The following is a 17052-nucleotide window of genomic DNA, read 5'->3' as shown; positions in this document are numbered from 1 at the left end:
TTCGAATCGGTAATGGAATAAGCAAAGAAACTTGCTTAAAGTGTATATATTGGATTGTTCACATAAACATATGAGCGTGACGGTCCAGATTGAATTTAGGTCGATCTGATGATCACAGATATCTGGTAGTATTTGAATTTTATTTTATTTTCTACTGATCCAAATTACTTGAAATTTTAAGTGTGCATTCTTTTCATTAAGGAGCACCTAATAAAAATATATTAAAAATTATTTCAGTGAAAAAAAAGATCAAAATACTCCCTGAATATTTTTTAGGGTATTTTGGTCAATTTATTTCATGTAAAATATTTTTTTGATATTTTTTAAAGATTCATCTATTTTTGATAAATACACCCCTAAAATTTAATTGATTTGGATTTGTACATGTGTATATGCTAGGGTGAGCCCACTAGCCCACAGAACAATATAAGTAGAATGACCCAGATTGAATCTAGGCCGATCTGATGGTCGATAGTATTGAATTTTAATATTTTTTTCTACAAATTCAAATCACTTGAAATTTTAAATGAATATTTTTCTCATCAAGCCGCACCTAATAAAAATATAAAAAAATAATCCGTAAATTAAAAATGATCAAAATACCCCCAAAAATTTATGGGGTATTTTGGCCTTTTTGTTTCATGTAAAATATTTTTTTAATATTTATTTATATTTTATCAACACACATCTAAAATTTCAAGTGATTTTGATTTGTAAAAAAAAATTAAAATTCAAACACTATCAGACATTTGTGATAGTTAGATTGATCCAGATTCAATTTGAACTATTGGGCTCTTTTCATTTTAATAGCCCGTTGACACATAAAAACATTTTCTGTATATATATATATATATATATATATATATATATATATATATATATATATATATATATATATATATATATATATAGGGGTATGATGATGTGCGCCCCATGGCGTATTCCATCCATTTGCGCCCAACGGCTGAGATCTTTAGCCTCTTAATCAACGTCCCAGGTTTACGTGGGAAAAATCATTTCAATTAATCGGTCGTACAACTGCCTGCAAAATTGTCAGCTGCCCTCTCCAAAATGGCAGCTACTTTCATTCCCACTGTCAGCTACTCTCCCTCCCTGTTACTCTCACCCCCCTCTCTCTACGCCATTTTACCAGTCCCTCTGCCCCCCGTCAACTACTCTCTCCCTGTTACCCTCACCCTTCTCTCTCTACGGTCAGCCTTTACCCATTTTACTACTCTCTCTCCTCCTGTCAATTACTCTCTCCTGTTACCCTCACCCTTCTCTCTCTACGCTCACCCATTACTTCTCTTTCTACGCTCAGAGACCATAGCAGCTCTCTCCACACCAGCAACTACTGTACCTCTCGCCACACAGAGGTGAGTTTCATGGCTTCACCTCTGATTTTTATTTTATTGGGTTTTTTTTGTTGACTCTTATTTTTTGGAGGAAGTCTTGCACTATATTCTTGATTGTTGAGGTGCCCTTGCAACTTGGTTGTAGATGGTGTCCCTTATTGTTATTTATTCACCTCTGATTTTTTTGTATTGGATTTTTATTGAAACTCTTATTTTTTAGGGCTTTAGAGTGATGCTAGTGGTGTTGTTTCTCATATCTGATTTTTTCTTAAATTGTGGCTTGGATACACCAATTTTTTGTAGGAAGTCTTTGACCATATTCTTGATTGTTGAGCTGCCCCTGTAAGTTGGTTTACATATTTGACAGACTCGAGGCTCATTCATGAGAGGGACTTTCTGTAGTTTGACAGACTCAAGGCTCATTCATGAGAGGGACTTTTTGTAGAAAGAAAAGACTGTGAACGAGATTGAGGTGTGTTAGAGAGTGGGCTTTGTTTTAAGTCGGTGAAAATCTCTCCATTAACTTGGTTAGATGATGTATCGAGGAAAATCAAATTAGCCCAATCAGAAATGGAGCTTATATGTCAAATGTGGTCGTCAAACTGGGTTTCACTGATGTCAAAGATCTTCAACAATTCGTGAAAAATAGGCCCAATACTCGACCTCGAAATTGTTTTCAGGCCTGAGAAATCAGAAATCCTTCCCTGAACTCCATTTCCTGCAAGATTATGAGATTTAAGCTCAAGCACAACAATTTTGGGGGATATCCTCAACTAATATATTTTAAAAAATATCAATAGAAACAAGAGATTTCAAGCTCAATATTTGTACAGGAATGCTCCCCTCAAAAGAGACATACCTGTACAAGAAGCACAACAATCCATAGTCTTTGACCATACCTGTCGTATTGTCAAAAAAAATGTCTACTTATATTTGTATGCCACAGAACGGTCACTTCAGGATTAGAGATAGATGTAATTGAATTTGCTGATAATTTTTATAAAACATGTCTATTTTCCATGTGAATAGATGTTATTGAATTTACTGAAATTTATTTTTACATGCCTTATTCACATATATTCCAGCACTTCAATATTGCATTTCAATGTCTGATCTTGGCATAAATAAGTACCATCATTATGTTTACTTTTTATAAAATGTGGATGCAGATCAAGACCTTTGAACCCATAAGGATGTCATCAGCTTCCACAAACAATGGAGGATATCCACACCGTAACTGTCTGCGGTGCGACATACCATGTAATTTAACTACATCAAGTTCCCTATCCAACCCTAGAAGAATGTACTATCGGTGTCCAAATTGTACTTTTTTCCGATGGTGCGATGAAATTTATGAAAGTGATAAACTACATTATGAACTTGAGACATCCTAATTGTACAACAAAGGAATCAATCACAAGTATCGCAAGTGCATCTCATGGACAAGCCTAGACCGATGGTCATTCAACCACAGTTATTATTGTTGTCAATATTCAGTTTGGAAAATTTTTGTTGTGGGAAAGCCTTTTCTATGATATTAGCGTCAAAAGTAATTTCACCCTTATAATTTTCTGGTCTTGTGGATGAATAAACCTTTGATTGTCAAATTTGTGAAGAGCTGTCAATTTCTTTTCAAGTGCGACCTGTGAATAATGAGGTAAAAATATTGATGCTAGTTAGTTTACAATACTGTTGATCGGGCCAACGGAGAGCCAAACCTTTAAAGAAATGAATATCCATGGTTACAACACTATTAATATCCATGGTTTCAAAAATTTATTTACAAAATCTTTTGAAGAAAAGGTTGTAATACTATTAATGTCCATGGTTACAGCTGCAAAAATTGAAAAGCTCTTAATAGACATGCAAAAAGTGCATATCAGTGAGGAGACGAACATTTACAAAAAAATGAACTGGTGAGGAGCCAAACATTTGTAGTGTTTTCAATTTCAATATCACTTTTCAGTTTCCCATTCAAATTTCAGCTCGTACAAAAATGATGGATTTCGAACAATAGCCCCTCTATAACAAACACCGTCACTTCAAACATCGTGCTTACAACACAATCAGCACATTCACCACATGACAAAAAATGACTCTTTGATTCAACACTGTTAGTTTACTGAAAAAATGACTCTTTAATGTCCCCATGTCCATACAACACAATTAGCACATGACATTTACATAAGCTAAAAACAAAAAATGACTGTTGAATCTTTTACTCTTGAATCATTTCCATACAATAAAATCTTCTTCAAAAAATTTGTTGCATCTTCTGTGGCGTATCTTTTCGACCTGCAACAGCAAGGAGGCACATCTTTTCGACCTGCAACAGCAAGGGGCATATAACATTGAGTTCCACATATTCCAATATAATGATTACTTCTAGCAAAGTAACACACCCTATTTACAATTTTAAATGGATAGTCATCTGTGCTTTTGACCAACAAGAAGAGATTAAAACAACCTATATACAATGATCAAAAGTTTCCAAGTATATGCCATTAAACCCATGTTTCTCTTACATATGCGTCTCCATTTTTTTGTTCTTTATTTTTATTGGGAGACAATGTACAAGTAGAACTAAACCCATATGTTTGCATTCTTGACCATTTTTTAAACTGCAGTAATTGATAGGCGCATTGGTTACAATACAGTGGTACAAATTGGTGTATCCAAGCCACAATTGAAGAAAATCAGATATGAGAAACAACACCACTAGCATCACTCTAAAACCCTAAAAAATAAGAGTTTCAATAAAAATCCAATATAAAAAAAATCAGAGGTGAATAAATAACAATAGGGGACACCATCTACAACCAAGTTGCAAGGGCGGCTCAACAATCAAGAATATAGTGCAAGACTTCCTCCAAAAAATAAGAGTCAGCAAAAAAAACCCAATAAAATAAAAATCAGAGGTGAAGCCATGAAACTCACCTCTGTGTGGCGAGAGGGTATAGTAGTTGCTGGTGTGGAGAGAGCTGCTATGGTCTCTGAGCGTAGAGAGAGAAGTAATGGCTGAGTGTAGAACGAGAAGGGTGAGGGTAACAGGGAGAGAGAGTAGCAAAATGGGTACTGGCTGAGCGTAGAGAGAGAAGGGTGAGGGTAACAGGGAGAGAGAGTAGTTGACGGGGGCAGAGAGACTGGGAAAATGGCGTAGAGAGAAGGGTGAGAGTAACAGGGAGAGAGAGTGGCTGACAGGGTGACACAGAGTAGCTGCTATTTTACAGAGGTCAGCTGACAAATTTGCAGGCAGTTGTAGGACCCATTAATTAAAATGGGTTTTTCCCATGTAAACCTGGGACGTTGATTAAGAGGCTAAAGATCTCAGCCGTTGGGGCCCAAATGGATGGAATACGAGATGGGTCGCACCTTTTTATATATATATATATACATATATAAAATATTGATGTTATAAGACTCTCGCATTGATACATATCTCTAGAAAAAAGTTATCAGATGTGCGATTTGGCTTTTTTATAAATCTATATCAACTTTAACGATATTTTTTTAAGGTACTACAAAAAAAAAAAAATTAAATTATTTTCAGATATATATATATATATTTTAAAACTTTCTTTCTTTTCCTTGGTTTTTACTTTTTAGCTTTATAAACTTTAGGAGACAAGCTTAGTTGCTTTTATTGGGTTGTTGGGTGATGTGGAATTGGGGTTGATGTAATATTTCAAGTTGGGCAAGTCCTTATGAAATTATTTACCTTTCTTTAAAAATAAAAAAAAAAATAAAAAAAAAAGGGGGCAAGTGGGAAGGTCCTTTAGAAATCGATTCTTTTCTAAGAATTAAGAAAAGGGCTAAAAATATTCTTTTAAAAATAGGCCTAGTAAGAATTTGTTTTTGACTATATGCGTACCATTTTTTTTATAGAGGGGAAAATAGACCCATTTGCCCTATTTTTAAAAACAAAATCTTAAAGTTTCTCATCTCTCGTGATGGGTGCTTTGAAAATGTAACAGTGGAGAGAATGTAACAGTAGAGAAGAACGTGATGGGTGCGGCTTGTACAGTGCTTAAGCTCTAAAAAATAAAAAAAAATATATTTTTATCTATAATTATAAAATTTAAAGTTTCAAAAATCTTGAAAATTAATGGTATAAAAATGTGTTACAAGATGCACTATTTTTAAAACTTGAAATCCATTTTTTTTCTATGTCCATGCATCTTGATGTCGAGATGATCAATTTGCAGATATTTGAGCATCAAAACAACCTCTTTTAGTGAAATTTTTGAGGTAGGTTCTAATTTGATTGTTTAGAGCTTCAGCTATGTATGAACTTTTTCTTATTAATATAATAATATAGAGTAATTTATTGAGTATAATATATAATTATTATATATCATATTTTAATTATTATAATTAATATTTCATTATATACTTTAATTAATATCTATTAATTATTATTATTATATATAATGTTACTTAATATCATATATATTATTATGTATCTATTAATTATACACATCCTAATATATAGTTAATTATATTATAACATATATTAATTATTATATTGATTGTTTTAATATCTATTAATTATTACATTATTCATATCCATTAATTATTCTATTATTATTTGGATACGGTTTCTACAGGGATGCAGCCTTTGTTATTGAAGTTGGGCTGCAGCTCTTGTACCGTTCATCTGTATGGACGGTGCAGATTCTTTACGCTACCCAACAAAATAGCACTAAAGGACCGGGGCCCTGGTATCCTTTGTCCTTTCCCAAACCTTTTTTTGGGCTTTTCTCAATCTGTCTAGCGGACATGCGTGCACCTCTCTCTCTATCACCCTCTTCCAATAACCCTTCTCTCTCTCTTCAGAGTTTCTGATTCTCTTCTCTCTCCCCAATTTATGTCTCTCTTTTAGAGAACGTTCCATTCTCTTATCACCCAAATCACCTCTCTCTCTCTCTCTCTCACTAAAATTTCCAATGAAAAATAACTTAAAAGGCCTCCCTGCAAACAAAAACCATAGAATCAATAAAAGGTCCCGACTACCATGTTCGACCACCCCATAATTCGAATTCCAATGAACAGAGCCACCCCCTCGATGAGGTTCCAAAGTTTGGAGAAAAAACCATCAAAAGGAAAGTCTGCTTATCTCTCTCTTATTTGTTAAAAATGTTCAGTTTCTCGCTTTATCCTTTATAGAAGAGAGGAAATGGAGGGCGAAAATTTCAAAACAAATCAGCATTTTTTTTTTCTTTTTTCTTTTGGGAATATTTTGTATGCCGGGCAAGATTTGTGAGTGCACCTGAAGGAAGATGGAAGAAAATAAATTTGAGACAAATTACAAAACGGAGTAGGAAGACAATTCTTTTCTGGTGTTAAATTGGAATTCAAAAGTCTTCTTTTATCCTGAACTCGCAGATCAACGATTTTTTTATAAAACATTCAAGAAGAATTCATCCATTGAATCTAAAAGTATTGGTTTACCCTGGAATTTAAGCATTCTTTTCTACTAAAATTGCATAACGATTGGAATTATTAACAGGGTCGCTCATCCTTCAATCCTAGAGAAAGCATAACGATGAGGAAAAAAAGGCCATGGGAGGAAAAGAAACGAGACAATAGGAGCCACAGCACCTTGGGTGGGAAAATATTTAGGGAAATTATCGCAAATAGATCTTAATTTTTTTTTATTCACAACAAAAAACCCAACCTCGTCCATATTTTTTTTTCAATTTTGATCGTTTTGTGACCAAACCTTTACCGTAGTCATATTATTATAATAACTTGACCAATAACTTGAATTATAAATAACATATTGATAAACCTAAGCCATATTATACAGCATTTTAACTACCGTATAGATAAACATTACATACATATCAATATGGATATATATATGTAGATATATATAATGATAGGGTTATTGGTTTTCATATCTCTTGATTATAATAAGAGTAATAGGATTAGTTATTTTGGTCACAAAAAGATCAAAATTGAAGAAAATGGTGTGGACAAAGTTATGAAAGTTGAAATTTTTTTTTATAAATACACCAAAATTAAGGTATATTTGTGATAATTTCTCAAATATTTATTTAGAAAAAAAACTTATTAAAAAGGGAAGTAGAGGCTGGACTTTACATTAACCTACCTACATACGATATTTTTGTGGAATGCATATTTTCATTGGAAATCCAAGACCCATCAATGGATTGTTTCCGGAAAACAAAACTTGCCCTAGAGGAGTTTAAACTCGTTCATCTGCCCCTATAAATTCCTTGCTCTAGAAAGACGCCAGAAAGGAGCTTTTGACGTTTGAGTTGACTTTAAAAGATAGAAATAAAAATGGGGCTTTTGAGGTATATGAGATGGGGAGAGTTCTCTAATGAAAAAAGACGAAGGAAATTAATAATGAAAATTGTTTCATGCGGGGTCTAGGAACTTGGAGGTGTTCCATCTAAAAAATTATTTTATTAATTTCAGATGAAAAAATCCTTTGGATGATGTGCTCCCGTGTGACTATGACGAATAAATAAGGACTGATAGATGGAGTAGATCTCAAGTCATCGGCCCGGGACAAACCCTCCCCTCCCTCAATCATCTCTTGTTTGGGATTCTCTTTCCCCTGACGAAACCAAGGGGGGAGAGAGAGAGAACCACGGTAATGAGAAGGACAAAGGAGAGAGAGAGCAAATACAGATAACAAAAAAGCAAGAGGAAGTAAAAAATATAAAAAGAGTTGTCATCAAAGATGGGCCTGTAAATTCGGGCCTGATGACTATATTCACAATCTGGGTATTATTGGAAGGCACACTCTTAATGGCATCTTGAACTGTCCTGTAATCTCTTCCACCATTTTGGTCCCCAATCACTTGATAAGCAATGGCTTCATCCTTGTACCCACACCCACATTCAACCACATTTAGAATCATATAAATCAAGATTAAAATGGCAAAATACTTTTGTAGGTCCATACGAACAACCATGCTGCTCCTCTTAGAAAGTGGAGTGTACCAGAAAAGGGAACAAGAAAAGGGAAGAAGTCTTTTTGCAGGAGATATGAAAATATGGATATAAGGTTTTTTTTAAGGGATTTATTGTGATACTGTGCATTGAATTTGAATTTAAAATACGAAAATTGAAAGGCATCGATACTTCTCCCTATCAACTATAAATACAGCTTCTAATTTTTAAAAAAGGAATATTGGATTAGATCAGGATACGTATTATTGGTTCTAAATAAAGATCTATACCTGTGGTTTTATGGATAAGAATGGATGATTCACATACACCCTTTCCGTTGCAATCTTTTCCCCTAGGAGTTCTCATGCATTATTTCAATTATTATTAGTATAAAATTTATAGAAAAAGTTTACATGTAGACTTAAATATGCAGTTCAAAATCTATTGGACAAGTTTGTTTTAATGTTTAAAGACCTTCTACTTGATCATCTCGACATTGAGATATATGAATGCGAAAAAAAAAAAAAAAAATTTTAATCTCAGACATATAGCATCATGCAAAACATTATTTAGACAGTCTATTTTCAAGATTTTCATTTGTATATAGTTCTACTTGATTTTAACCATTTTCTGAGTTTAACATTTTATAATTAGAGATGAAAATAGATTTTTAGATAATCCTAATAAATTTTTACACCAAAATTATATGTTATAATAAATTTTCGAGGACCGTTTAAAGGTGCAATCTTATATGTTATGATAAAACTAGAAGGCTTTTAACTAATATTAATCATAGAAAACTAGAAGGCTTTAAATATATAATTTTATATTAATCATCATCATCAAAGGCCGTTTCCTCTTTATTTCCTTCCTCTGAATTATTCTTCTCACCGAACTGGTAACGAACCTTCTCTCTCTAAATTCAAGCATCCCACCTATTTACTTTCTCTCTCTAAAACCTTGAGCAATCCTCTACCATTTTCCTTGCGTAGTTTTTTTTGACCCCATTGTGCGACCGCTGATCCCTCAGACCCGTCTTGTGCGAGCACTCATCCCTGTCACACAACTCACGGCAGAGTAGCCTTTTCACCAATTGGCCTGCGTGCAGCAAGCCCTCTAATGTTCATCTGAATTCAATATTGCGTCCAATTCAATTACGCAACGCAAAAGCCCAATTCATATCTTAATTCCTCTGCAACTCTTTCACTTTATCTCTAAGGACGGTGGCTCATTTTCCCAATTAACGGAGACCTTTCTTCCTCTCGGAGCCAGATTTCCTTAAAGACGACTGAGATATTTGCATTTCTTTCTCTAACCCCCAAATCTCTCTCTAACCCAACTGCATAACAGTAACCAAGATTCATCCCCATCTCTCTCTAACCCAACTCCATAACAGTAATCAAGATTCCCGATCTCTCAAAACACGGCAGTCTTTTTTTTAGGAATTTTATTATTATTTGTAATTCCCCATCTCTCTCTACCCGTTTTTTTTTTCCAAAAACACGCAGTCTGTAAAATCGGAAAACATAGAGAAGCACCCATGAGCCAACCAGAAGAGATCAAGAAACGGAAACCCAAGGCAAGACCCGTGTCCTGCGTCTCCATCCCCCCCCGAGCCTTTCCCCTCCCCATCCCTCTCCCGGTGCCCCTCCCACCTCCCCCCTCCTCCTCCGCCTCCGCCTCCTCCTCCTCCTCTCTCCCTCTCTCTTCTTCTCCTCTCTCCTCACTCTCTCTCTCTGCAATAGCAAATGACAATAATACTCCTCGTCACTCCGACCTCGTCCGCCTCCACTTCTTGGGCAGCGGCGCATCCGGCAACGTGTACCTCGTGCGCCACATCCCCTCCTCCCAGCTCTTCGCCCTCAAGACGCTGCCCCTCTCCCTACAGGACGACGCCACGCGTCACAATATCCACCGCGAGATTCAGATCCTCCGCCAAGCCCACCACCCCCACGTCGTCCGATGCCACGGCCTCTACGAAATCAACGGCGAGACCCAAATCCTCCTCGAGTTCATGGACGGTGGATCCCTCAGTTCCAAGATCCTCAACGAATCCCAGATCGCCCTTGTTTTTCGCCAAGTTTTGCTGGGTCTCGAATACCTACACAAGCGACGTATCGTGCATCGAGATCTAAAGCCCGCTAACCTCCTGATCAACTCACTCGATCAAGTGAAAATCGCGGATTTCGGGGTTAGCCGAATTTTAAGCAGGACCATGGATCCTTGCAATTCATCGGTTGGGACCATCGCTTACATGAGTCCAGAGAGGATCGACACGGATCGCAGCCAGGGGGTTTACGATGGATACGCAGGTGATGTATGGGGAGTTGGGGTCAGTGCTTTGGAGATGTTTATGGGGAGATATCCGCTTTTGCCCCTAGGTAAAAGTCCCGATTTCGGGACTCTAATATGGGCTATATGCGGGGACGAGTCACCCCTTAGGTTTATTCCCCAAGGGACAACACCGCAATTCAGAAGCTTTCTTGAGGCTTGTTTGCAGAGGGATGCGACGAGAAGGCCCCCTGTTTCACACTTGTTATCTCACCGATTTGTTGCTCCACGATAGAGACTTGACTTTTTTCTTCCACACGACATTTTTTTCTCTCTACCAGTATTCGGTTTTGGATTTGTGTGTATTGTTTTTAGCTTGTTTACTTTTTGTAGAAATGGATATACGATGAAGAAGGATTACATGGTTTTGTGATGAATTGAGTTGTATGATTGGATGAATGGACAAAGGAGTTGATGCTTGACAATCACTTTTGGGTTTGACGATACAGTATTGAAAAAGGTCACAAGTTAATATTAAAAACAAAAAAATATTCAAGATTTCAAATTTCAAAAAGTAGCCTATGAATCGGGGACGCATTTCTACATTTGTACCTCACGAGGTGCATCAAACATTCATGGATGTAGGTTTTTTTTTTTTTTTGTTTGTACATATTATCTCCATTTTAGAGACTATACATATCTAAAAAAAAATAAGTCCAAATTCCATCTTAAAAATAAATCCAATTTCCATCTTAAAAAAGATCAAAATGAAAGGCCGCACCTCTACATATGAATACTAAGACTCTTTAAAATTTAGACGAAGATAACCATCCCTATCTACATGGAACGAGAGTGGGGAAACCATTCTCAATTTAACTATAAAAAAAAAAGAGTGCCTATACTCTTGGGAGCATGCTTTTCCGGCCAAGCGCTTGCTTGCGAGATTTATTTTTTATTTAAAAATGAGATATGTAACTATCAGTGTTTAAAAAATCGCCGAGTCGAACCGGACTCCCCCGGTTCGACTCGGGAATCGCCATGGACGGTTCGAATCGATGAAAAAAACGGGAATCGTCCGGTTCTAGAGAGAACCAGACGATTCTGCACAGTAACTCGCCGATTCACTGCACGGGATCGGCGAGTCCGTACAGTGAATCGGCGAGTCCCGTATGGAAGAAATTAATTTTTTATTTTTTTTTTGTAATCCATGATAGATTTTTTTGTAATACTTGATCGATTTTTTTGTAATCCATGATAGATTTTTTTGTAATACTTGATCGATTTTTTTGTAATCCATGATCAAATTGTTTTTTTTTTTTTTTTTGTAATCCATGATAGAATTTTTTGTTTTTTTTTTTTTTTGTAACCCATGATAGAATATTTTGTAATCCATGATCGAATTTTTTGTAATCCATGATCGAAATGTTTGTTTTTTTTTCTTGTAATCCATGATCGAATTTTTTGTTTTTTTTTGTAACCCATGATAGAATTTTTTGTAATCCATGATCGAATGTTTTGTAATCCATGATAGAAATGTTTGTTTTTTTTTTGTAATCCATGATCGAAAATGTTTGTTTTTGTTTTTGTTTTTGTAATCCATGATCGAATTTTTTGTTTTTTGTTTTTTTTGTAACCCATGATAGAGTTTTTTGTAATCCATGATTGAATTTTTTGTAATCCACGATCGAATTGTTTTTTTCTTTTTTTGCAATCCATGAGGGAATTTTTTGTTTTTTTATGTTTTTTTTTTTTGTAATCCATGATCGAATTTTTTGTAATCCATGATCGAATTTTTTGTAATCCATGATTGAATTTTTTAAAAATTTGTGATTTTTTTTTTTTAATCCATGATCAAATATTTTTTTGTAATCCATGATAGAATTTTTTTGTGATTTTTTTTTTAAATCCATGATCGAATTTTTTTTTGTAATCCATGATAGAATTTTTTGAAAATTTGTGATTTTTTTTTTTTAATCCATGATCGATTTTTTTTGAAAATTTGTTAAATTTTTTTTAATCCATATTATTCAAAGAGAAAGTGAGAGAGATGATGATTCTGAGGCCACCCTATCCCAGCCATATTATTCACATATCGAGTCCCAACAGCAACAGTGTAGGGATGAGCACAACAGTGCAGGTGAGTATGAAGGATGGACAAGCTTCGGGGATATTGGATTGGGAACACAACAAAACACTAACACTGAGAGATTTGGGAATAGTCAGACGCCTGCTAATATCGATGATTCGTTTTTAGATCGAATCAATGAATTGTTAAACGCATTCAATCAATGGCACTAGCGTGACCAAGAAGAACAATAACGTCGTCTATCATTTTATTTTTAGATCATATGTTACTAATTTTATGCTTTATTGTAGTCCATGTATGTTGATATACTTATTCCATGATAATTCTATGTTTATCCTTTTGTGTGATGTAAATTAAATGCTGAATGGCGGTTCATGCAGGGAAAGAACATATCAATATTCGCATATTCATTCAAAAACATGAAAATTCTTAATGGAGTACCCTCATTTTTTATTGAATTCCTAAAAAACAATATTTATAATGAATTTTAATAAATTTTTCGGATTTTTTTTAATCTTTATTCTGACCGATTCACTCGATTCCCGATCCGGATCGCCGATTCGCCGATCCGGATCGGTTTTTTGAGTGCCCGGTCCGGGTCACCGATCCGTTTTTAAACCATTGGTAACTATAGATGATTATTTAAAAAAAAAAAAAAAGTCGAGTTCTTTAACGTATAGATCGTGTATGAGATCTAAATGATAGTCCTGGTGCAAGTTTTACTCGGGGGAGTAGATGGACAGTACACTCCTATGGGAGTAGGTAATCGTTTGGCATAAAGAGCGGGCCAAGTGAAAATGAAGCCTAGCCAGGGTGAAATGCTTTCTCTCTCTCGATGACAAGGGTACAAGGGGCTGGCTATGACCCTTTTATTTGTTACGCAAAAGAAAGCCTTTGGCTTCCTCTTATTTATCGAGTTTGAGTCTCATTAAAGGTCGGACGGAGTGGATTAAAGAGGAGAAAGTGATGAATCCTCTAATAAGTGTCTTGTATCATATAAGGACCATTGTTTCATACGGGCTGGATCGCATTTCTAAATATGCGGCCCAAAAAGTGGAAAGCATCCATCTTAAATATGGATGCAAGTAGGTGGTTTTTAGATGGCAACTAACGGTTCAAATGTTTTTTTACTAGAATTGTTATTTTTAGCTTTTAAAATTTATTTATTTATTAATATTCATGATCTTCATGTTAGAGATTACATATCCTTAAAAAATTTAGTCTTAAAATTCATCTCAAAAATAGATTTATTAAGAGGTCCACATTTCTATATATGCAGGCTTGGTCGCATAGAAATCGAGTCCAATTAATAATTCGATAGTATAATTACTCACCTAAAAGTCAAAAAACTTGAGAGCATAATACAAAAAAAAAAAGTACGGCAAGTACTTAGACCTTGGTATGATTTAAGGGATGAAATTGAGTGCTATTTTATAGTTTTGAGTATATTTCAATACTCAAAAGGATTCGAAGAATAACTATTTATAAGTTGAGAGATATTACATTTTTATCATGGGATGCTCATGTTCTATTATGCAGTAAATTAAAAGATGTAGCATGTTAAAGCACATCTTTGGATTCCTAATTATGGAGACCTTTTTAGGACTCATTTGATAAGCTTTTATATCGTGCCATGAGTATGGTTTATTATGATAAAACTTCAGAGAGAAGTAATATAGAGTTGGTGAGATAAGACAATCTATATGAAGAATATTCAATCTGGGAATAGTAGAAAGAAGAAAAAACACAATACCTATAAAAGCATATTGGTTTCTTCAAAATGAAGGGTTACATAGAGAGACTTAGTAGTAGCAAAGGAACGCTAAAGATCAATGTAAGAATCAAATTTATGATAGTTTGAAATGATGGGATGAAAAAGAGCATTTCTTCACGGTGTGAGACAGGAAGAATCTAAGATGGATACTTTGTGATATGTGAAACTAGTTGCGTGTTCTTCCAAGATCACAAAATCTTATCAAACAAATAAAAACAATAAATCAAGAAAGCTCAGGTACCACACTACATGGTTTTAAGGTATGAAATCTGTCCCACATTATATGGTAAGGTTTTATAGAAAAAGAGGATTCAATAACTTTTTATTGTGTTCAATATACTTTAGTTATATTTTGGCTAATTGTTTTATGAATATGTATGGAGTGTATGGACATTAATTGATATGTGCTAACAAATTTAAAAGAGCCGATTTATGAATACCTTATGTTTTAGTGCTTCTTTGTACTAGAGTATGAACTACTGAAGGTAGTGATACATATGGAAATGTGATTTGATCAAGGACGTTGAGCCATAAGGGTGAAACACAAGAGATGAATGTGACTCATTTAAGTATGTAAACACGAAGGGAGTGTTCTGATAGAACTCGATCTTAATGACCAACCTCTCAATAATGTCTATAATATGATGTATTGCATGTGATGATGATCTCTTGATAAAATTTCCATATTTGCCAAAGAGTAATGATCCTATAGGACCCTTCCCCACTCATGTGTGTATGACCCTAAAGGATCACCATTTAAGTTGGCACATATCTCTAGAAAAGTTATCATATGGGTGTGGGACTTGACTTTTCTATAGATCCGTGCCAAATTTAATGGTGATCTTTTGGGGTTTTACACACATGGGTGGGGGAGGGTCCTATAGGATCATTTTTCTTTGCCAAAATTGAAATATTTTGTCAAGGTTTTAATAAATATTTTTTAGTCATGCTTTATTTTAGATAAAATTATAAGATGGTAATTATGATTTGTTTTTGTGGCCATGAACTTGACTTGGTAGGAAATTAAAAGTGAATGCGGTACAATGATTTATGAAGGCTAAGCATGTATTTTAAAATTAAAATTGGATGATTTGAGAAAAACCTAAGTCTATGAATATGGTTTTGAGAAAATCACATAGTCTTACAAGGTCCACTAAGTCTTTATGAAAATCATTTTAAACTGTAATACTATTATATAACTATTGTTTGTGAATATATATATATATATATATATATATGAAAAAATCTTCCCAACACCTATAGGCGAAAATGAACAGTGATTTTGCCTACCCTCTTTACTATCAAAAGTTTATCGTACGGTCACGATTGTCTGGTAGATTTCTTTTTTCTACAAATCAAAATAATTATGGTAGATTTCTTTTCTCTATAAATCAGAATAATCTGAAATTTGGAGCGTGTGTACATCTTATTGAGGTGAACAAAATAAAACTATAAAAAATTATTTCACAAAACAAATTGATCAAAATACCCCTAAAACATTTCGAGGGTATTTTCATCAATTTATTTTATGTAAAATATTTTTTTGATATTTTTTATAGGTTTGCCTATTTTGATGAACACATGTTCTAAATTTTAGATCACTCCGATTTGTAGAAACAAACGAAAAATGAAACATTACTGGACAATCGTAACCGTGCGATAAACTTTGGATGATGATGAGGGTAAGTGAAATCATTGTTCATTTTTGCATATAGGCGTTTTGTAGTATCTTTATATATATATATATATATATATATATATATATATATATATATATATATATATATATATATATATATATATATATATATATATATATATAGGAAAATACTGATATTAGCCCACTAGCTCATATGAACATATAAGCCAAATGGCCCTGATTGAATCTGGGCCGATTTGACTGTCACGACTTCATTTCATGTTTGAATTTTAATTTGTTTTCTACAAATCCAAATAACTTGAAATTTTAGGTGTGTATTCTTCTCATCAAGACGCACATAATAAAAATATTTTAAAAATAATTCATAAACTAAATTGACCAAAATACCCCCAAAATATTTTAGGGGTATTTTGATCAATTTATTTCTTGCAAATTATTATTTTTATATTTTTATTAAATTCTAATGTTTTTGAAAAATACATGCTTAAATTTTGAAATTATTTAGATTTGTAAAAAAATTAAAATTAAAATAAGTTCATGACAGCCAGATCGGCTCAGATTCAATCTGAGCTGTTGGGGTCATATGAACACATATGTTCATATGAGCTAGTGGGCTAATCCCAGCATTTTTCATATATATATATATATATATATATATATACCAAGTCAATATTTTTTTTATTAAGGAGAAAAATATTGTGTCTTGAAGGTATTTATAAAAAGTAGGAGAAAAACTATCAGGCACTTTTTTTTTAAATACCCATATACCTTGACCCATGTTTCTAGTTATTTAAAATCCTAGATTACTTAAGACCTTGAACTATAGAGAATGTTGTAGGAATGTCATCTTGTTAGGCTTCCTTGATATATGTTGTGTTGATTAGATAACTTGATTTGTATAAATTTACTACCAACACGAATAATGTGATTGAACCTTTGTGGTTCAAGAAGGTTTTACATATTGTGAAACCACTGGGCA

At 34.0% G+C, this 17052-nt stretch overlaps 1 protein-coding gene and 2 long non-coding RNA genes across 4 annotated transcripts; 2 read left to right on the top strand and 1 right to left on the bottom strand.

Annotated features, from left to right (window-relative positions):
• The first annotated feature begins 1102 nt into the window (after window positions 1–1102).
• LOC110007421 (uncharacterized) lies at window positions 1103–2988 on the top strand. Of its 2 annotated transcripts, none has more exons than XR_002281229.2 (2): window positions 1103–1376; window positions 2525–2988. It is a non-coding gene; the product is annotated as an uncharacterized LOC110007421 (long non-coding RNA). The 2 variants fall into 2 exon arrangements; XR_016052510.1 differs by lacking the exon at window positions 2525–2988 and adding an exon at window positions 1659–2375.
• Window positions 2989–3286: 298 nt separating this feature from the next.
• LOC110007458 (uncharacterized) lies at window positions 3287–4814 on the bottom strand. The gene is made up of 2 exons (XR_002281267.2): window positions 4293–4814; window positions 3287–3681 (listed from the first exon to the last, which is right to left on the bottom strand). It is a non-coding gene; the product is annotated as an uncharacterized LOC110007458 (long non-coding RNA).
• A 4202-nt stretch (window positions 4815–9016) lies between these two features.
• On the top strand, window positions 9017–11041 carry LOC18422550 (mitogen-activated protein kinase kinase 4). Its single transcript, XM_006878497.3, has one exon. The coding sequence runs from the start codon at window positions 9823–9825 to the stop codon at window positions 10846–10848; it is 1026 nt and encodes a 341-aa protein (XP_006878559.1). The 5' UTR covers window positions 9017–9822; the 3' UTR covers window positions 10849–11041.
• Window positions 11042–17052: the final 6011 nt, after the last annotated feature.

This window comes from Amborella trichopoda, chromosome 3 (assembly GCF_054954075.1).
Source record: "Amborella trichopoda isolate Santa Cruz 75 chromosome 3, AtrichopodaSantaCruz75HAP2 v2.0, whole genome shotgun sequence".
In the NCBI taxonomy this organism is placed as follows: Eukaryota; Viridiplantae; Streptophyta; class Magnoliopsida; order Amborellales; family Amborellaceae; genus Amborella; species Amborella trichopoda.
Note: the sequence above shows the minus strand (reverse complement) of the source record. Positions and strands in the feature narration are given on the sequence as shown.

What these genes read in the sequence shown, in the direction of transcription:
- LOC18422550 (XM_006878497.3), top strand. Translation starts at nt 9,823, where the DNA reads ATGAGCCAACCAGAAGAGATCAAGAAACGGAAACCCAAGGCAAGACCC.